The 23,681-nt window shown below is 39.2% G+C and overlaps 1 protein-coding gene across 5 annotated transcripts in view; it reads left to right on the forward strand.

Moving 5' to 3' along the window:
• LOC122972458 (glycogen debranching enzyme-like) overlaps positions 1-23,681 on the forward strand; it is a 75,774-nt gene that overhangs the window by 20,654 nt on the left and 31,439 nt on the right. For 4 of the 5 annotated variants that reach the window (XM_044339576.1, XM_044339578.1, XM_044339579.1 and 1 more), the window contains 5 exons: positions 50-189; positions 6,460-6,647; positions 14,376-14,499; positions 17,004-17,167; positions 20,890-20,991. In XM_044339576.1, the coding sequence (XP_044195511.1) occupies positions 50-189; positions 6,460-6,647; positions 14,376-14,499; positions 17,004-17,167; positions 20,890-20,991 (718 nt within the window). The remainder of the gene's footprint in view (positions 1-49; positions 190-6,459; positions 6,648-14,375; positions 14,500-17,003; positions 17,168-20,889; positions 20,992-23,681) is intronic. The other variant, XM_044339577.1, reaches the window with a different exon arrangement.

Below are 23,681 nucleotides of genomic sequence, written 5' to 3' on the forward strand. Positions count from 1 at the left end.
CTCCAATTTATTATCTCAGAGTCTGTGACTATGACTGTGTCTTCTCCAGGTATTTTACCTTCCCATTTGAAGAGATGACCTTTGAAGAGGAAATGCACTTAATGGAGCAGAAAGACAAGGCGTGTCACTTCCTGGCCCATGATGGCTCTGTGACAGGAAATAACCCACTCAGAAACTTAGCCGAATCAGGTTAGCAAAATTATCAGGGGCAACAGTCACTGATGCATCGCTCTACTTTTTGTTGCCTCATTTAGTTATTTGTAGTATATTATTGTTATAATAATAATAATAATAATAATAATAATAATAATAATAATAATAATAATAATAATAATAATATATGATTATTATTATTATTATTATTATTATTATTATTATTATTATTATTATTATTATTATTATTATTATTATTATTATTATTATTATTATGCTGTTGTTGTTGTTGTAAATAGCAGTGGTATTTGCATCATTATTATTAGTAGTAGTAATATTAGTGTTAGTTTTCCTGTTTGACTGATGAACTATGCAGTACATCAGTTTTTCTACAGTGTCAATTGCTATATTTGCTATTTTCTGAGGACAATGCTAGCTTGGCAGGAAGGTGAGCTCAGGGCCTGTATTGATCAAACTTCTCAGAATCACTTCTAGGACTAAAAATACTCCTTCTCAGATACTACTTCAGAGTAGGACATGAAACTCATTTATGAAGCATTCTACTCCAACTTTGAGTTAGGAGGAGGACTCCTAAGTGAGAGTGTGATGTCTCTATTTAATGATACTCAGAACCACAAAGTAGAAACTATGATGACGTGTTGTAGTTCTCTTACATAGACTGTAAACAAAGCTTCTGACATGGGTTAAAAAATAAATGTAGCCTGTTAAAATTGCCTGTTTAAATTAAAATAGTAGGTAGACCTAATGTGACCCAGGTGTGTGATATCAGTCCCATTCAACTACATATACACATATAGCACAAACACATGTTGCACCACTGTATGGCATCTTCTCTTCCACTGTCCAATTCACCTTTAACTACAGAATAACAGCCTATCTATAGCCTAAATAAATAATAAGGTTTAAGACCTTATCAAAATATTGTACCTGTTGTAATGAAGCCAGGGGGGACATGATTGTGTTCATATGTTTTAGTCTGCTTTCACATGATGCACAATATCTATATTCATACAGGTAATCAAAGTTTGATTAATCACTGTTGCAAAGCTGCATGTTTCTTGTTACAACTTTTTTTATTTATTTTTTGGGGGTGCTAAAACGATCAATATGCTTATTCTCACCAAGCTTTTACAAAACAGCTCTCACAGAATATCTCTGCCTTAACGGCGTCTCCTGGAAAGTCCTAACAGGTCAGGACATCTCTGGAGCTCTTAAATTTTGGCAATGAAAGGAGTCATTTCCTAAGTAAGATAAAATGCTTTTACTCTATGTTCTGAAAGTAGGACCAAGAGCAGAGGACAAACAGCATTTTTGTCCAGTTAGAAGTGATTTCTTACTCTGAGAAGACTGATAAATACAGCCCCAGGTTAAGAACACTCCTTGTGGAGTGATGCAACGCCCATATTGGGGAGTAGGGCCTCTTGATCAAGGCACCTAATCTCCAGCTGCTACAATGGAACTGTGATTGTACTGGGCAGCTTCCAGGTGAGAACGTATGAAACTGAGTGTGAACAGAGCCTTCCTGAAAAAAGTGAATTGCTCTCAACAAAGTTCCCCTGTCTAAATAAAGATTAAATGCAATAAAATACAAAAGAAGAAACAGTCTTTGCATACCTGTAAAGACAGATGCGTATAAGAAAAAGCAATAGTTCAAAACAAAAAACTGACCCCCACAAACTGTCGACACTAATGGCAGATTTACGGTTCGGTCAAGCGACTTTCATCAGGCATTCACACAGCAAATGACAACAAGTCTGTTTAATACATACACACATGCACTCAATAGTAAATGCAATAGTAAAATCAGCCTACCCTAAGGACCAAGCAATCAACAAATAGGAAATGCACACCTGGGGAGCGGGGAAAGAGACAATAAATTGTTGAGGCCCAATGGGCTAGTTTCCCACATATTCATCAATACTGAATAAAATCAATTGTTTGGTGAAGATAACAAAAACAGGGATTAATTCATCTCGTATCGTGCATAACTTTAGTGGATCATAACATATCAGGTATGGAATTAATCTGCAGATGCTCCGGTTCAAGATGAGACCAAACTTCTATGGATGTCAGTTTTTGAGCCACAACAAAGGCCAAAATGTGGCCCGCAACAGACTAGGTAAGCCTTGTTTTTAGCCTAGCCAATTGCCGGAAATGCCCTTTGCTATGTCATAACGCATATTGAAAAATGGCGAGGACTGCTGAAAAGACAAAAGTCTAAACTTTACAATCAATTACAGCTTAAAATTAATCTTATCAATATTTGTTTGATTTAACAACACATTCTGCTCTCAACGTACTGAAATTTGGCACTGATTGATCTAACACGGCAACAAGGCATGATTGGTTGTCCCTAGCGGAAACAAGATTCCAAACTGAAGCAGTTGTTAATCACTTATGGCCCCTACCAGCTGGTTAAGAGGAGTGAAGAGTCAGCAGTCAGCGGCGTTATAAAAATGTTTTTTTCAGAAATTGTGAATCAACACAACCATGAGCGGTTCTTGTGGCATACAGTCATAAAAAAAAAATATTATGCTGATGGGCCACGTAGTAGGTGAGATTAACTGCAGACAGATACACACACGGACACACACACACACACGGCCAAACACATGTTCCCCTCCAGGCTTACACCTGGTGGAGATAAAAAGGTTATACTCAAGGGTACAAAGCAATTAAATGTTCCGCTGAACAGTATAATAATTACTGGCATGAATATATCTTAATGGGAATATGTAGGATTCTCAGGTTAGGATTCACATAATAATCCTAACAGAGTGTCTATTTGCACCTGGGTGAGAATAGTCACACAGTCAAATTTCTCAAGTCTTTCAAAGACTTGAGATGTTTGAAAAGTCTCTATGAGACTCAAACCATTTAGGCTAAAACCAGCCTACAATTACATTATTCTGACTCACATAACCAAACATAGCTGTTGGCCTGACATGGCTTGTGCACAGCTCTCTTTTGTGTATTCCAGTATGTGTGGCACAGTGTGGAGCTTTATGGAGTTCCTGGTTTAATGGACTTTGTTTATAAATGAGACATTTAGCAGCACTTTAAAACTGTCTGTCATTTTGGAAGCTCATTACTGGCAACTAAACACATATTTCAGGATCAAATTGTAATTGTTGTGGAGGGAACATCAGGTCTGTTCATCCTACTGTGTCAGAAATTGTTGACCACTGCTTTGATTTATATTGTCTGTTAATGTTGTGGCAGAAAGAGGTGGACGACAGAGGAATCAGATGGTCGACACACAGGTGTCAGATGGGGAATCTCTTTTATTTTACAATGGCTCACCAACAATGTAGACAGAGAAAATTCCAACATTACAGAACGTGACATGCCTTTTTATACTGGAGACAGGCTATGTGTGTGTATGTGTTTGTGTTGCGTGACAAGTCTCATCCTGTTTTGCCAGACTCTTTGGCACCCTCAAATTCACCAAAAAAATGGTGGGACATTTCTCAATTTCACTTAACTTTGGACTTTTACCAAATTTGAGGGGGCGTCTCTGCACTAAGTGTGTGTGTGTGGTATTCCGCCTCTTTCCTAATATCTCCAGATGTCTCCTGTTTTTGGTTTGGTGGACTGACATGTTTGGCATCGGTACAGGTCACCGCTACCTAGCACTCATTCCAGGTCACAGTTACCTGACCCTCATTCCCCTACATTAATTTCCATGTTTAAGTTTACACAAAGTTTAAATTTAAACTGCAAGAACTGGTTATTAAACATAAAAAAACAACTAGAATGTTAATATTATGAATTTTTGTTAAAATGTGAATTGTGTTGATGCTAACTAATTATTCAAAGTATATTTGACATCATATTTAAAAAAGAAGAGTTGGTTAAAATGTTTGATTTAATTCATATGTTGACTTTAATGAAGTTGGTTGAACTAATTTTCCTCTTTCACTTAGGCTTGACTCAGCTTACTTGTTTACACTTTAGATTAGGGGTTGCACTTGTAAATGACTTATAAATGATTTAGTCACACATTTACACATCATTTATAACTGATGAGGATGATGAAAGCAGCTGGGGATGGCATAGAGCTAACACATGGGGCCACCAGCCCCTGTTTACCTGCATGAGGAGCTATATTGGCAGGTCACAATGTGCATAGATTCACATTATCCCACTCCCATAAACTACTAATGGTTTATTCATGAATATTTCATAATTAACTAATCATTCATAGATGACTTACAAGATATTTGTTAGATGTTAACATAGCGTTAATTGGTCATTTACAAAGGTATATTATTGTTTTTTCATTAGTTCATCATTAACTAATGTCTTATAAATGACTTACTACTGAATGTTATTATAAATTGTTACCAAATACACATACAGTACATATATACATACAGTATTTAATGTGTGCCTGGGTGCAAATAGAATTGTTGGCTACGGACACCTGGGTGCTTGTCTCTGCCATGCTATATACACCCAGGTGTAAATAGCCACATTGGCTATTCCACCCCGGGTGTAAATAGCGTTGTTGGCTACTGACACCTGGGTACTAATAGCAATCCTAAATAAGTCAAAATCCATACACACAGCAGTAACAGATATATTATACTTGCACCCCCAGAATCTATACAAGAAACAGTTATTCTCACACTGATCATAAGTAGGTCAAGACTAGAAACACCAGACTAGAAAAAACAGAGAAATAGGAAAATAGGAAACATCTCTAAATAACTATACTGACCACAGATTCCACTTAAAGCTTACTTATTTAGGAGATTAATAATTTAATTAACTAGTAATGCATGTTTCAGGTATTGACCCCACTGGAATAGAAAGAGGCTATCCAAATGGACAAAGATAATGATTTAAAGCATAACTTGTAATTCCTGAGCTTCATTAGTCCTCCAGCAGTGATGGTTTAAAGTTTCATAAAGCCTCCCTTCTTCACAACCAATTAAGGTCACCACCAGGTGGCATTGTAACCTCATTAAAATGAACTGATAGAGGGTAATCTTTAATCTTTAAAGGAATAATTCCTGGGGATTGTTTTTTTGTGTTCACTTATCTGTTGTTTCAGTAGTGTTCTTACCAACTCAGGCAAATCCACAGGGACAGCCTATCAGATAGATAACATCTATGGAGATACAATAAGCACACTCTTATTGTGAAATGTTTTTCCAGTCAGAGTGATAAAATATAGAAGTTTTGATGGTATTATCACACTGTGCAGTCTAAGTGATAGCTGTTTGGTGTCCTTGAGTGGTATTTGTTGGTACAAGGTTTAAGGACAAAAAATAACCCATGAAGCTTCAACAGTGTGCAGGAATCAATTGTTTGCTTTAAATAAATTCAAATAAAACTCATTTTTACAGTAAGTGTATTCAAACAAGAGCAAGATGTTTTCAGAATGTGTGCATCCCTCTCAAACAAATTTCAAAGTGTGTTCCCAGTACCAGTGCTTAGTTTTTGGATTCGGGTTTGGGCTTCAAGGGGTGTGGGAGTGTTTCTTTGTGTTTTAGTTAATTATTAGCATGCAAACATGCTAAACTAAGATGGTGAACATGGTTACCATACCCTGCTAAATATCAGCATGTCAAAAGGCATAGCTGAGGCTAAAAACAAACATTCTGAGGAATTAACCTTTCCACTTGTTTGTTCTGTAAAAAAAGGTGCACATGTTTTAATGTTTCCTCATGATAGTTGTTCTGTAGAACTCCAGTAGCATAAAGTGCCTATTTCACTGTATCTTTATGACATGAACTTCATGACATCTATTGTGGTTGTTTATTGATTTGCTGTTTTGCAGCATTATATTTCTGAAAGGTCATGCAAAAATGAAAAGATAAAGAAATCAAATCATAAATTGGCATGAGGTGCACATGGCCCAATACAGGAAGGCTCTGCAGTGGGTGATTAAAACCACCCAGAGCATCATCAGTACCTGAGCATCAGTGATATCAGTGAGGTGAAGTGCCTGCACAGAGCCCAAAAGATACTAAAAGACAATACCCATACAGAAGTATCCGCTGTCGTACCACCAGATACAGAGCAGCTTCTTTCCTCAGGCTGTGAGATTCCTCAATTCATCCTCCACACTCCAATATAAAAAAATAATTTTATTTTTATGACTTATAATTTATTAATCCATTTATACAATTTCTGATTTTGTAAGTAGCATAAAGGAACTAAAAACTTTGTGTTGTAAAATGATCATAATAAATGAATCTTTAATCTTAAAAGAAAGATATTAACACTAATGATCTTTTTCAAATTTGATGTTCCTTCCTCTGATGTTGTCTGCAGGCTCAGAGGTCTACCTGCGGAGAGAACTCGTCTGTGAGAGTGACACTATCAAGCTCCGTTATGGAGAGAGACCAGAGGACTGTCCTTACCTGTGGGCTCATATGAATAAATACACTGAGATTACAGCCAAGCTCTTCTGTGGTGTACGCCTAGTCAACTGCCACTCTACCCCTGTGCATGTGGCTGAGGTATTCTCTAACCACTCATCTTTCTTCATTTTACATGATCATCTTACTCAGTGTATACACTCTTAAAGGGCAGGTTCACAATTTCACAATTCAGTCTGTTGTAAAACAACAGTCAGGGGCCCAAATGAACATTGAAACATGTTTTTCTTGCTGTTATCATTCCTCCTGTTCATACTGACCATTAGCCAAAGTCCCTCTTTTTGTTACTATACTTCCACCACAGCTCAACAGGGAAACACTGTCCGAGGAAACACAAAGAGGGAATTTGATGCTAAAAAGACTGCAAATGTAGCAAATATCCACTTGATGTGACTAACTCAGACTGCTGAAGCCTCATATAAGCTTCATAACTTTTAAATGCATTTTTGCACTTAATGATTGTGTGGACACACTGTGAATTTTGGCCTCCATCATTTACACTGAAAACATAATACTTTCCATAAAGAAGTGACAGGTCCCAATCAGATCGTGCCACATCACTGGAGGTTCCGCCATCCTGCTGAACTATAGTAACCCCAATGTCACCTAATCAGATTGCACCATGTCATTGAAAGTCCCGCCCCATCCTCAACCAATGAGAGAGGAGAGGGTGGTTAAAACAAAACTATCTGTAGAAAACCTGATCCAATGATGTAGAGAGCATGGAAAATGAATGATTCCAGGGTACACCTATGACAAGCTTTCAAAAATTATCATCAATAGCAGCGCCCAAGAAACATATCTTGTATTTGTGCTGGATCCAGATGCCGCCAGCTGACTCACTTCAACAGGAATGGACTTTAGAAGCGGGAGACGTCTGAGGGTATGTGTTCAACTATAGTGCAAACGACCTATGTTTTTATCAGTTGGAGAAAGGGAAACTTTCGGACCCCACTCTGTAAAAGCAACACTCACCTCACCGGACTAGGTCGTGTTAATTCTGGTGGCTTTAAACGATCTCAGAGTAACCACTGTACATGTGGTAGAGAAGAACGAAGAAGCAACAAAAGAAAAACAGCAGCAAACAACCGTACAGCTGAAAGAGAGCAGCCATACCCCTGTGGGAGAGGAAAAGTGCTGCCTCCAGTGGATGGTACTACTGCTCAAGCCATCTGGTGTCCATGTGAAAGGAACCCTCAAACAAATTTGTAGTATTTCAATTCTGAATGTGGGGTATTTCATACATCATTACATATACCTGTCACAGCTGATAAAAGAGCGGCAAGGTTTAAAGCTCTCTTCCTCAACAGTCAGACATCAAGGGACGTGGTTCTGGTGAAAAAAATCTTTACCAGAAGATTTGGCAAATTTTTCATCGACGCAAGCCACATACTCAGCTCTGCTGCTCATCCCACAAATGCATGTTACTCACAAATGTGGCACCATTTAAAAGGGAAATAAACAGGCTTTCCGACGATATAAGATTTATTGCCAAGAAGCATTGTTACAACAAAGAAATAATCTACGAAACACAAATTTCCTTACTTTTTGTGCTATGTTTATTTAGATTCCTACTACCTGCAATCCCATGGCACAGCTATGGGCAGTGCTTTTGCCCAATCCTATGCCTGTCTTGTTATGGGTCTATGGGAAGAGAAATTTATTCATAACTCACTCCAAAACACATTTTTTGTCCAAAATTGTTTTGTGCAAAAGATACATTGATGATACTGTGGTAATATGGAGAGGTGATAGAAAAGAGCTGTTTGATTTTCTAAAATATATAAATTCTACTACTATCTTTCTTTCACTATGGAACAGCATGATACCTTTGTCCACTTCCTAGATCTAACACTTTACAAGGGAAACAACAGTACTATTGAGACCACAATCTACCATAAACCCCTCAGCAGAAACACACTTTTAAAGGCTGAGAGTAACCATCCAAAACAACTCATTTGGAATATCCAAATATTCCTATTGGTCAGTTTTTGACCAATTGATTGCGCATAAACTGCAGTACTGTTACAGATTTCCAGTCTAAAGCTGTTGAAATGAAAGAGCGTTTCCAACAGAGGGGTTACCTTACATCATACATCTCCACTGCCTATCAGAGGGCCTTACATACAGAGAGGGAATCCCTGTTAGAAAATTAGAGCTACCAATACTTCCCCACAGATCACTTTCTCTACTGAGTATTCTCCTCTGGCAGGCAGGGTCAAAAATATTATCCTTAAACATTGGAATGTCCTTAAAAGTGACCCATCTCTATATACTATCAGCTCTGTGCCTCTTGTTCAAATGTTGCCACAATCTGAGAGACAGACTGGTTCATTCTGATACTGAAAAACATCTAACACTGTCTCCTGGCTGCCTAATCAACCCACAGGATTTTTTCGCTGTGGACACTGTGCACAATGTTCTAACTCATCGGACACCAAGTACTTCACACATCCACATACTAGTAAAAAATACTTCATAAATCTTTCATCAATTGCAGTAGCACACATGTTGTGTATATGCTGAAGGATCCCTGTGGCTTGGTTTATGTTGGACAAACAAAAAGAACTTTAAAAACTCGCATATCTGAACATAAGACTGTAATATGTACACAAAACATGGACTATGCTATGGCTTGTCATTACGCACAGCCCAATCATGGCTCTACAGCATCATTAAAGTTGTGGGGAATAGAAAAAATTTCACCCTCTCCTAGAGGTGGTGACATCATCAACTCATTGCTTCGTAGAGGGGCATTTTGGATTCAGACTCTGAACACAGTGGAGCCCTTTGGCATAAATGAAGAACTCAATTGGTCATGATTCCATTGACTTGTCCTACTTCATGAATGTTTGTATCTGTATTTTAGGTACTATTATTTCTGTAATTCTTTAGTAGAGTTTTTTGTTTCTGACATGGTGTTGTTCCTTTGGCATTGATGAAGAACTAAGTATGTCATGTTTTTTCTAGTTTGTCACTTTTGATGGATATTTGTATTTGTATTTGATGTATTTTATTAACTGTGAGTGGTTTGTGCTCTTTTGTTCTGACATGTGTTGGGAGTGTGGGACGTTAATCTTTTTATTCTTCTTTTGCGGCTCAGAATACATTGGTTTAAGCGAAGTGTAGATCCATACAATGTTATCAGGTAGTACATCCATTACATATTCAGTTTTCTAAAGCATTTTTCACAAAATACGTTTTTCCCGACCCATTCGGTCCCATAATCTGACATTAAAAAGGTACTCAGAGTCTAGGATCAAAGTCAATTTTCGCATTAACACCAAGGTGTGAATTTTCAATAACCAAAAGACAAGGTTTGGCCAGTGGATAGCAACCGTCTCTTATCAAATACCACTCAAAACTTTTTCTGCAGTGACAAGTTTTTAAGAAAAAAACCCTTTTTATCACGCACAATGCTGTGCTGATGCCCTCCTTAGAGTTTGACATGTAATGGAAGACGAACTGTTTCATACCAAGCATCAAATTCTCACTTTCTCTCCTCTGTCATTCTAAGACTGCAGCAGTGGGTAGGGGTCTATGTAGTTCAAATGATTCTCTGAGCTAAACCCATGCGGGAAATATCCCTTGATTTTATCAACAAAAATGCTTTAGGCATGGCTGCTAGAAGAAAGGAAAGGCTATGAGATTTTTAGTGCTGTAGTAGTGGTTTTGGAATAGAAACAAAAACAGCATTTTACGTCTTCTCAGGGAATCAGTTTGGAATTTAGAGAGGGTTTGAACACCTTCACCTCTATAAAACACTACAATTTTACAATCCAAAGTCCATTCAGATTTGGTGGTTATTGTTAAAGGTCACCACTGTCAGTCCCACTGTATTCGGAATCTCTCTACCGCACACGGTGGCTTTTCTATCAGTGAAATTGGGATAAAGCAGATGAGCCACACTGATGGCAAAACACAGTTAGTTATCAGGGTTCTCTACAACATACAGAAACCCTTTCTTTTTCTTAATGATTTCGCTGTTTAACGTTTTTTCCAACATTCTTATACTGCCACCTTGTGGGTTACGGATCACTTGTGCAACCAATTCTAGAGTACTCTATGTCATAACAGACATGTTGGATTGTATGGCATGGTCCAAGAGAGCCTGGAAAGCAGACAGATCCATGTCAGTATCACCCCTTAAGTTGACAGACACGTTACTACGCAGACTCTCGCCTCTCAACTCCAGCTATATCATGTCTTGGCATCTTGCATATGAAAGGCCCTCTCTGAAAACTTGTGTACTTCCATCACACCCCCATAAAATGACTCCTAATCAGGAATGCCATCAGGAGGACGGAAGTTCATTAACTGCCTTATTTTGTGTCACTGTCCTTGACTGGGTTGAATCATTGTTATTATTCACATTTCTCACTTGCTGTTGTATTGATTGAGCCATGCCATTCATCTGTTGTTATAGTTTTACTTTTGTTGACCTTTCACCTTTCAGTACCTTAAATCTTCCCACCCTATATTGTATGTTTTCCCAATTACCTCTTACTCACAGCATGAAATCAACCTCTTTGTATGTGTGTGTGTATGTGTGTGTGTCGCAGAGACAGACTGTGAAAAATGCAGACAGACCTAGACTAATGCAAGAATGAGACTGACTATCCTGTGTTTATATAGAGCATCTGTAGATGTGTGTGAACCAGAATTGGAAGTGAAGCCTGTGATTTCAGCTTTTTGCGCCTTTTTGGATGAGCAAGGCTCCTCAGTCTCAGGGCTCTAATTTGCATGGATTTTTTTCCTTCTCTCCTCTTGAGGTTTTTGACTCAGTGATACAGATAACAGTAGTTATATGTACATACATTCATAATCAGTGTCTTCCAGTCAGTGGTATATTATACTCCATGTTTTGAGACATTTCATTCACTTTCATAGCCGGCAAGCAGACCCTCTTCTACAGCAAGTAGTTCCTTCCTGACCCAGCTCCATGGGGCACTCCCTTGATGGCTCTATTGTCAGGAAAGACTGGCCAGATCCACCACCAAATGTCTTATTGCTAACACAACTGCTACTGTTTACTAAACTTTGTTGTAGCTAGGCCAACACTAGCATGTCTGTTGTATCATTAAAACTGTACTCACTTGCCTGGGCCAAGGCTCCAGCCTCCTCTCAAGAACTGTAGAATTTGGCCCGTAGACACCAGTGTTGGCTTAGCTCCATGACTAGTGTCAAGTGGGTATTCAATTCCTCCCCTCGACTGGTGTCTTCATGGCCTTGCAAACACCCTCCTCCCACCTGCAGCTCCTACTTCCTGGTAGCTGCATGGTTCCTCGGTGTCCTGTCCCCGACTGAGGGTTGGCTATTCCAGCTGTCAGTCCTACTGCTCAATCAGGTTAATTATCCAATCTATTGCACTTTTCGTCCAGTAGGCAGTACACTATGGCAGAAAACAAAAACAACACAACAAAACTATACAATCCAAAGACACTTCAAAAGAATCCCAAAACCAATTAAACCAATTACAGTTAAAGCCAAACCATCTAAAATAATTCAAGCACAGCAACTAAAGAATCATGAATATTCTGCTGGGTGTGTGTGTGTGTGTGTGTGCGTAGTATGTGTATGCTTTATCCCTAAAAATGGTGTGCATTTGTAAGCTTTATTATAAATTAGAATGTCTTTAAAACGTTAAAATAATTTAAACATGAAGAGGAACTGTCTCTGGACCTTCCCACAGATCACCTCCATGGCTATCCTGCTTTCTGTTAATTCTGGTTAACCTTTCACCTTTCACTACCTTTGTCTATTGTTTTGTCTATTGTGTATTGTTTTTTTCCCCAATGCTATAATTGGACCTTTTCCCCAACTAATTCTACTAACATTTCAGTAGATTAAGTCTATTGATTTAGGTTTTCCCACATTTACTCTGCATTCATTGTCAAAGATTCAATGGACTACTTTGCATTACATCATGAATGTTCACTGTTGGACATCCTTCTCCCCCAAACATCATTTAAATGGTTCAAGTTAACACCTCCAGACTGTCTGATTGGTTAGGTAAAATGAATGGTAAATGGACTGCACTTCTATAGTGCCTTTCTTGTCTTCTGACCACTCAAAGCGCTTTTACACTACAAGCTACATTCACCCTTTCACTCACACACACTCACAAACCGATGGCGGCTACCACACAGGGTGCTGACGCAGCCATCGGGAGCAATATGGGGTTCAGTATCTTGCCCAAGGGCACTTCCATATATTGACTGAAGGAGCTGGGAATTGAAATGCCGATCCTCCAATTAGTAGACGACTTGCTCTACCTCCTGAGCCACAGCCACCCGAGGTTAACACCAGCAACGTCATCTTATTGGTCAGGAGTGGGGGCACGACTTCTGATGTGGTGCGATCTGATTGGGAACTGTCACTTTTGATGGAAAGTATTGTATATCTCTCTCTCTCATATTTGAAGGGGATCTTTTAATAGCCAATATGAACAGGAGGAATGATTACAGGGAGGGAAACCTCTTTCAGTGTTCATATGACCTGACCGTTGTTTTCAGACTGGGAAATTGTGAACCTGTCCTTTAAAGGTTCTACATGGAGCATGTCTTGTTTTATTAAATTATATTAATTATAATACGCTTCTTTTATCCTTGAGCCAAGAATGACTGCTAATCCTGCCACATCATGAGCAGCCAGTTCAGTTCAGTGTGAGCATAGGAGACGTATGCTTTGGCTGTGCAGCCAGGTTGGTTGAAATGTTTAGTGTTAGTTAACAGCAGCACAAGATTAATAAAAATGATGAGTGCCTGATCCGCCTTAGAGGATAATTTACTACTGATGCTAAACAGTCAATAAGTCCATATTCTCCAACTGAGGTGTACACAAAAACATACAAAGGGTTTAGTTTCATGGCAGTAAAATGGCAGAGACTGATGATCATGTTGTGGCGGTGTGTGCTCATATGGTCCTGACGGGTGTTGATGTGGAGATCCTGATATGAATGTGTTATGAATATTTTACCTAGTCTTCTTAGTTGTCTGGGAGCCTCTGGACAGGACACACAGACACATACACAGTCTCTATAATATTATAATGAATTAAAACTACATGAAGAAAAGTGAAGTGAAATATAAAAGAATAAATCTCATAACTCTAACTCAATAAAATATTATATAGTGTCGCTAGATATTACATAAAAAAATGTAAGTTTCTGTATGTCCCCTACCAGATATTTCAAAAAATCTCATTTCAATGTCCATTTGATAGCTGTTGTAGCGAAAATTTCATGGGGCTCGAAAGGGTAAACTAAGTGAACTAGTGCCAGAGTTTAGTTAATGATTCAGCACATGTTGATAGTACATTCTGCTTCCATTTTAATGCTTGTCTGCTGAATCACCTTGTGCCTTTAAAATGCTCCACACAGGTATTGCCTGGATCACTTTTTTTTAAATTGTAGAGGCCAAAACCTTGATGCACTTCATCTAGAACCTCTAAAATGTGGAAGGAGAGAATCAAATATTATACAAATTGTCGCTGAAAGTGATTCATCATGGCTAACCACAGTGGCACAGTGTGTCTGGAATTTAGCACCTTGGAGATGCAGATGTACAGTTTTGGAGCACAGTTGAAAAATGTTTATCTGGGCCTAAAGAGAGACAACATGGGCCCTTCTTATCATCAATTAATGAGCTGAAGCAGCAAAGATTACTGCAGCAAATGAAAATAGTGTTAAGTCCTATGTAATCATGGGCTTGTATCATGGGTTTGGGTTAAACACTTTATTGACACGTTTAGCTCTGGTGGACTTAATCCAGGTTAACTGTTGTGTATTTTATGTGTTGGTCCCTGTAGGCGATGCTGGCAGCAGCCAGAGCCATCAGGCCTGACCTCTATGTGATAGCTGATCTCTGTACCGGCAGTCAGCTTACTGACAATGTCTTTGTAAACCGTCTGGGAATCACCAGTTTGGTGCGAGGTACTGAGACCGACCTGCTGGCTCGCTCCACTCTGCTCAATGCTCTGCTTGAAAATGCACAATGTAGACAAAACACTGCAAAGTCTACTGGTATGTGAAGAACTGATCGATCTCTAAGGACTGGGAATGACACTAAATCGCATCTTCTTTTTCTCCTCTTCTTTTTTGTGCTTCCTTCTGCTTTTTAACATAATTGCATCTAACATGAACATGCATGTTTCATATTGTCGCACTTTTTTTTTTTGTCATTTCAAATATGTGTTTTTAATACAAATCTGTTTCAACTATATAATTATATGTCCATGATTGTGCTATTATGTCCACTTGATTCCCTAATCCCATCAACCTGATCCATGTTACATCATCATGCTGCATGTTTAATACTTTATCTCCCTCTATGTTTGCACATCTGTCCTGTCCATCTACACATCTTCATCATCCTCCCATCCTTCCTCTCCCTCGTGTTGTTTCTTTTCCTTCTTCAGTTCGTCTGTTTCTGGTCACATGTCCACTTTTGCATGGTGTTGGGGTGATCCTGTTGGTTATGTTTGGTGTGGTGTGGTTTGGCCTGGCTCGGCTCTGCAGTACATGCTTGACCAGGCTTGTTCTCTGAGGTCAGACCTATATGTGTTGGCTGAGCTATTCATTAGCAGTGAGGAGCTGCAAAATGTCTGTGTGACTAGGCTGGGCATTACCTCACTCAGCAGAGGTAAGCAATCACACCAGCATTGTGTGTGTAGTTTGGAAGAAGGGATGCACCGATCTGACTTTTTCAGTCCCAATACTGATACCGATACTTGGGGTTTGGGTATCGGCCAATACTGAGTATCGATCTGATTCCAGTGTTTAATTAATAAGCTGTATGCCTCACTGTGTAGAAGAGACTGGGATCATTCTTTTATGTGTAAGGCAACATCAGACTTGACTTAAACATTGATTTCCTAACTTTGTAAAACAAAATATAACAAATAAATACATAAATATAAACTTACTGCATTGTTATTTATTAAAATTATGGTATCTGATACCAGATCAGCCCATTGTCACTGATACCCGATCCAGCTATTTGAGTCAGTATTGGACCGATATCCAATATCAGTATCGGTAGCGGTGCATCTCTACAATTGGAACACTGCATTTTGACATGACGTATACGCCCCTCTGACTGTTATTGTTATTCTCTGACTGTTATGCACACTATGTGAATAATAATGAAACACTAAAAACTGCTGTGTCCAAATAACGAGAACAACTTTTACAAATTGCTAATTTCAGTCCTACAGCCAGTCACAAAAGTTTACTATGCATCAAAGTTAACAGTTGAATTATCTCCTTTTCTTCCCTCATATCTAAATGTATAACAACTAGATAGAGCAACTAAATGTGCAACAAATGTGGGAACTTAATGAACAGGAATCAAAAACTACTGGACCTCACAAAGCCTGAATGATAGAAAAGAATAATTTATGTGGAAATCCATCTCTCTCTCTCTCTCTCTCATTCTCAGTCAAGTTGCCTTCCTGGTAATTATAAGAGCGTCACAATAAAAAAGGTGGGAGTTAGTTAGTGGTAAAATTATATCATTATGTCATATGTTACTTACACTGAATTAAATCACAGATTGATAATTGATGTCAGAAAAATCAAATACTATAATGCACTGACTATTAGCCAGTCAGAGCAGAGTACAAATCTGTGAGAGTCCTATTTGATTGCTGGCATATATACACTTAAATTGACAAATGTTCGTCTACACAGCAAATTAAGGTCACATGCAAAGGTATTATTATTTCCTTGATGTAGTATGTACCCATTGACACAGGTGTATGAGAGGTTAATCCAATGTATAAAGTAATGGGATATTAGTTACATATAGAAGGATAGTTTAATAGGATGAGTAGAAAGGTAGGATTGCTGAAAACTGCATGATGACTTCTTTGTTTGGACTTCTCAGTCACACAATCTTTTCAGTGGCACCATTAAGTGACCACTGTTTTCCTTGAAGTAGCGGTCTTTCAAATTCAGGTTCAAGTTTCAGGTAACACAGCTGTTAACTGACAGTAATGGAATAAGGTTATTCAGCTGGAAACAGTTCTAGTTGGGTGGAATGAGGTAAGTCAAGCCTCCACAGAAGTGTTGTGGAATTAATGGCGACAGTCAGATCAGCAGGTCACAGCCTGGGATCCATTTGCCATACCTTTCCATTACAATAAATAAAATAAAAATTGACTCTAAAAACATTTGAAAAAAAACTTTATTGTTTAAAAATTGAATTAGTTTCAATATACATTTAAAGCCAGCGAGGACTTCCTTTATGGAGATGATTACCCACTAGCAACCACATTCACACTGGAATTAAATAGGGTCATTCATTTAACAGCATTTTAATGAGTTGGAATCTTGCAGCCATACTTTGTGATTTTAACTTGCATGTCTTCAAATCAATGTTGTCATCATTATTGACGTGACTGATGTGATGTGCAGCAGCTCTTCTCCTCTGTCAGATGCTAGGAGTGATACAGGCAGTCAGGAGGAGGGAGGATGGCTGTCTTGGTTTGGCAAGGAGCCTGTAGGTGCCTTCTTCCAGCCCAGCCTTCGGCCTCTGATACCAGCTGTCACTCACACCATGTTCATGGACGGGACCCTCAACGATCACAGTCCTATCCAGGTACGCTTGAATCTAGAGTGCCCACTTCTGCTGCTGCTACCACTAAATCTACTGCTAATGATACTATTATTATTGCTAGCATGTCTCTATGTCTCCTTCTAGTGCTATGAGTAGCTTTTTAGATTATGTAACTCTCTGCCTCCTGAACCTTGTGATTATCTATTACAACCCTTCCAGAAACTCTAGAACATTTTTAGGAACTCAAGAAACCACTGTATTTTCTGTTAACTTTTCATGGTACATGTAAAGTCACAGCATGACTTTGCAATTGCTTGGCCTATATTGTTGCAGTACATCAAGATGTGAATGACTGCTTCAAAGTGGATAGTGTTGAAACACAGGTGCTGTGCCAGGTGTGAGCAACCACAATCAGGTTTTGTGATGCGTATGTGTAGCTTTTCACCCAACAGAAGTGCCAGTGGTTTTCTTTACCTTGATGACGTGTTGTTGCAATTACAGCCTGACATCAAGATGGCACTAGTGTGTATGGCAAGCAGTCTGTCAAGTCTGCTCGGCTTATTGCTTGCTGCTGCTTTGTTTTTCTGTGTATGTTGTTGAGATGTTTCTGCTTTACTTGTTTGATCACCAAGCACTTCTTAACATCCAAGCTTCTCAAGAGATGTTGTCAAAGCATGATTTGGACAACCAGACTACAAGCCTTCCTCTCTTCTTATCAGATATACATTTTAGAAGACTGGGAATGGCACAAGGTAGAGGAGGGACCGTTGGTCCCTGGCACTGAAAGTGCAAGGAACCTATTGAGTCATAGTTATAGCACCACCTACTGACAACAGGAAGTCATCCTCATGTGACAAACATCATCCGATTTACATTAAATTTACATGCTGTGGTCTACACATGATATACAGCAACATGACATATAATTAGTGGGTGTTCTCTGGTGCAACATTGTGGACACAGGAAGTAATATTTTTCTCCTATATGCAATGTCCAATATTCATGAAAATGTGTATCAATGTCAGTTGCCCCCTGGAAAATGTATTGCTGTATTAATAATTCACTATATAGTATTGCCTATGTGACAGGTACTGTCTGTTGTGGATATTTTGAGCGATGGTCAGCACCTCAGTGGAGAAAAGCGGGCAGGAGCCTTTGATGTTTTAAAGCTGAAAATGTTTATTGAAGCACTTGATCAAGGAGAACTGAAATAGCGAACATCGAAGTCATCTACGACTCGGATGCTGTCTCTTTCCGTTCTGCCCTCTGAAATTCTGACCCTTAGTCTTTAACCTAAGCAGGTCACCATACAATATGAAAAATTAGTCTAATTGGTTCACTAGTTTCTAAACACGGAACTGCATTTTACCTGTGTTGGTTCAGGTCATGTTGCATGGAACTTCAGGTCACTGTTGGCACATTCTGGTTTGAATGTCTGATTGTGTCAATAGAATCTACTCTTTCATCTATCCGCGTTGTCTAGGAAAGCCTCCTCCGACCTTGGTAACCATAGCAATGCTGATTTACCCTTTATCAGAGAGGTTTCTGCTTTCCCCAAAACAGACACAGAGGGTTCTGAAGTCTCAAGGAGAGGAGAGAATGTCTCCTTCCTGCTTAAGAATTAGTGTGACCTCAAGGCCCAGGCTTGACCCAATGTAACCCAACTTGTAACCCCTAAAGATGGAAAATTCCACTCTGATACAAAAATCAGCAACACAGTCACCATCAACAGTGTGTCATGCAACTGCAAGCAGATCTCCAGCTTGGAAGTATTTTTCTTTTTTGATTTTTACAAAAAAATATATAAAAAACACATCTTCACATTACAGTGCTATTATAGTCTTTTTTCCCCTACACATTCTGATGTAAAACAAACATGTGGTTGTACAGTGGTAATGTATGATTACCTATAGAGCACCTAAACGAGAGAGTAAGAACAATTTTCTTTTACATCCACAATAAAAATTCTAAAACACTCTAAATAAACATTGTATCCATAGACAATAAATGAAACACCATTTTGTGTCCTATATAGTGCAACTTGTCATTGGTGTTGTACAAAAACCTCACATCAACATTGTGGGAACACAGAAAAATAAGTTTACTTTTATACTGTTGACCACATACTTCTAAAATCAACAAATCAACAATGGGCTATAAATGGGATATGGAATACTATTAGCCCATGAAAAACAACAAAAGCCTTCATTTCACACAAAACATGATAAATCACAAAGCTGGACTTACAAGGTTTTCATGTAACAACTATATGTGAAACCCACATTTAACAAAAGCCTACCTGGTAAAAAAAAAAAATCACCAACACACAGTCACCAGTGTGTCATGTAACTACAAGTATTTAGATCTGTGTAACAAAAAGTGAAAAATTACTATCTAAAATAATTACGAGAAAACATTACAGCCGGGAGCAGGCCAGCAAGTGCATGGCTAGCTAACTAGCATTAGCTCAACATGCTAATAAAAGGGCTAAAGTAAAGTTACTATTCCTGCACATAAATGTCTATAACATTCTGACTACATGCTACTAGTGCTTACAGTCAAAATGCGTGCTACTGACTGTTGCAAAAACAAATTTTAAAGCATTAAACATAGAAACATTGGTTGCAGCATTGTTCACGTATACCAACCTCCAGCTTGGAAGTATTTTTCTTTGATGAGGCATGTACGGTGCAAGGAGAGGAACCCTATCTATGCAGTTGCACTATTAATCCACCGGGTGGCTCTAAAATTATGTATATGTAAGTCAAGCATATCTATTTTGTAGAAATTCATAATAGAGGTCATTTCTAACTCTGTTACACTCACAGGCAACAGGAAGTGAAGCCTAATTGACACATAGTTTATCAAATGTATAGACAAATTCCAATATGTCATCTCCAGCGCCACACACAGTGTCTGATAATCCTGAAAATTCAGAGATGTGTCAACCAACATCCAGTGGCGATACCATGCGCGCAAGGTGCGAGGGTCCATTCATCGCTGCTTGCAGCTTTAATTATGTTTACTGTTTTATTTTATTCTTATTTGTTACTTACTTTTATATTCATTTATTTTGACATTTTAAGCCTGTTCAGCACTTTGGTCAACTCTGGTTGTTTTAAATGTGCTATACAAATAAATTTTGACTTGACTAGATTTGACGTGATGTCTGCAGCTTTTCACACAACCTGCTCATTATGATAGCAATTGACATTAACCTCTGTGACAAATACAATGCATTTTCCTGTGAATTGCCAGTGGAAAGGTGTATTGTGAAACAACAGCAAAAGGAAGTGATCACTCTGAATTAGCATTTACAGCACATACAATACCAATAAATTGTGAGAAAGCATTCAATTCTGAACAGTGAAAATGAATAAATAACCTTTCCTCAATCTATTTTCAAACACAAGCTGGGGTCCGGGTTGCAGTGGCAGTAGGCTAAGCAAGGCAGCCCATGCATCCTTCTCCCCAGCCATGTACTCCAGCTCCTGCTGGGAGAACCTGAGGGATTCCCAGAATGGTGATATCTGGCCTAGGAACACCTTAATAACAAGAAAATAATTGTAATACTGTAAGCTCTATATCAGTATAGGCTGTTGGAGAGCTAGGTGATGATTGAATATTAGCTTAGCATTATTTGCTCAGTGGTTTACCTTGTTGCCTCACAACAACACGTAACAAGGCTTGTGTTTAAATCCATTAGCTGTGGCATTATTAAATTGTTGATTTTAACCATTAAGCTCAGTCTTGTTTTGTTTCAGAAGCGTTCAGTGTATGACTTCCTGCCCAGCTCTGCTCTGGTTTCTATGGCCTGCTGTGCTACAGGCAGCACCAGAGGATATGACGAGCTGCTTCCTAATCAGGTAAGAACAAATACACATAAAGTACCACAGTGTGGCCCTCTCTGCTGACGGTATATCGGATTGAAGCTCAGATGTTATTCACAGATTAAGTAAACAAACAAAGTGCAAAACAATAGAAAAAATTCCTTGTACAGTATCTGCCACCTGTCCAACTGAGGTGTTACGCCTGGGACACACTGGATGCGTGAACCTCAGCAGTGCGTGTGCGTCGCTGAACTGCAGCGTCTCGCACGCTTGCAGCATCCACACAGGAGGCGTGTCTCCTGTGGCGCTTCTGTCACTAGCAGCCCTATCTTTCTATCGTGTTCCCTGTCTATTTCTGCTGAGAACCGCACGCATCATGCAGAGAAAATAGGTGAGACCTTGAATCTCTAGATGACGCAACGCAGCAGCCTCGCATGAGTCACACGTCTCATGCGGGCTGTGTGGTTGCTCTAACATAGCGCCGAAATGAAAAGCAATGTGACGCACACGTGCTGCTCACGCATCCAGTGTGTCCCAGGTGTTAGTGGGTGAGAACACAACTATCTTTGCCACTGGTCATCATCTGGGAACGCAGGGGGCACTAGAGAGATTATTTCCCACGTAGGAGGGGACGTTCTGGGGACCTTGTGTAACGTTCCCTAAAAGTTCTCTAAAGGTCACGAATGTCCCAAACCTTTACAGAACATTGGAGACGTTCCTAAAAAGTCCTCTTTTGGTCATGAAAGTACTGCAATTCAAAGTTCCCTATACGACTTTAGGGAACGTTAAACTCACATGGTCACATAGCAGCATCATAAAGAGAACATCTGGGTTGTCAACAGAACTTTCACATGTAGTCTCCTGTTGCTCATATGAGAACTTAATCAGAATGTTCGCATGAGGGTCCAAGTTGGCCATATAATGATGTTCCCTATATGACTTTAGGGTGATGTTCCATTTTATGGTCACATTGCAACATTACAAAGAAGGCATTTCAGACTTTAAGAGAACGTTCCCATATGGTTCCCTATTAGTCACATGGGGACGTTTCATTCTGGACTGCATCTAAGTTGGTATACGGTACATTCTCTACATGACTTTAGATGTTTGCTCTGTTTTTGTTCTTTTATGGTAACACAGCATCACAAAGGGGACTTCTGGAATGTAAAGAAAACATTTCCATATGGTTCTCTGTAGGTCATTTGAGAACTTTCCCTTTAGGACTTTTTAAGAGGAAAAAGTTTCCTTGATAACCATCGGGGAACGTCCGCAAACAGAACTTCCATCACTTAAAAGGGATATTCCCATTTCGTGCCCAGCTGGTCACATTACAACATTCTGTTTGGTTCCCAGCTGGTCACATTACAACATTCTGTTAGAATATAGAATACATTATGTCTGCCTAGTTCCCATTTCATAACATTACAGCAACATAACAGTAACATTACAGGCACATAACAGTGTCAGGTATAGCAGAGCAGGTGGACCCAAATTTAGAGAGCAGAGAAGGAGGGCTGAAGAAAACCTTCCTTATTGCTGAGACTTACAGGCAAAAACAAAAGCAGGCTGGGCTGTGTAGAACTGAATACAGGAAACGACTGAGCAGGCAACAAACACAACAGAACAGACTTACTGGGCATGACAAAACAGAGGATCCAACAAAGAGTGACTGCAAACCAATACTTATATACTATCTGAACTAATAGACAACAGGGAACAGGTGGAAAGACACAAGGGCAGGCTGGGAGTGATTGGCTGGGGAAGACACTAGGAGCAGGGCAGGACTGATGAGGCTGATACAGGACAGGTGCGGGAAAAATACAGAGCAGGGCAGGGCTAACAAGAATAATGTGGGGCAGGTGAGCGGAGGAGCACATGAACACAGGAGTGAAGAACACACAAGGGAAACAGAGCAAACCAAAACCCAGAAAACACCACTCAACAACCCAGCATAAACCAAAACGTCTCTGAATGAATGAACCTAGGAACACAGAACTACAAGCTAACCAATAGTCTAATAGTCTTTCCAAGAAAAAACTCAAATATTAAAGAGCATGATCAAATGACCAAAAGTACTGAACAGAAGTGCAACACAGAAAACCAAAAGAACAAACACAAAGAGTCCCAAAACCATGAGTCCATGACAAACAGAAACATTATAGTAACATTACAGTAAAATTACAGGGACATTAGAGTAGCATTACAGTGGAACTTGCAAAACAACATTAGAGAAAATGAACAGGACTCAACACAGAGCAATTAGATAAGCTACAGGGGCTACGAAGACCCCCAGGTGCATCACTGGTGGAAGCAGAGAAGGTCCTGCTCAATTTAAGATATGTCAAGTTGTCAGTTTATTGGATCAGATTACAAGGGAGTGTGGGTAGCCATCCAACAAAGTCAGCTACATAAGTGTTGGGACTACTCCGTGAACACAAAAGGATTTGAGTGGAACATAGATCAGCAGATCAGTTCAGGCTTACTTCCTTACTTCCAGCCCCCAAAGTAAACATAGTGATACTAGAAAAAGAAACAGTTCAATGATCAATAAAGTTTTGTGAGTTACAGCAAAATGTTTATCAAAATGTTACAGAATCAGTAGGCTAATTATCTATCAGTCTATTCAGTAGAGATGCCTGAGATTATAATGGCTTCAAGATGGATGGAAGAAATCAGAGCCCTAGCAACAGTCATATGCATTGATTCCATGGCAGTACTCTAGAGTT

This window comes from Thunnus albacares, chromosome 21, assembly GCF_914725855.1.
Source record: "Thunnus albacares chromosome 21, fThuAlb1.1, whole genome shotgun sequence".
In the NCBI taxonomy this organism is placed as follows: Eukaryota; Metazoa; Chordata; class Actinopteri; order Scombriformes; family Scombridae; genus Thunnus; species Thunnus albacares.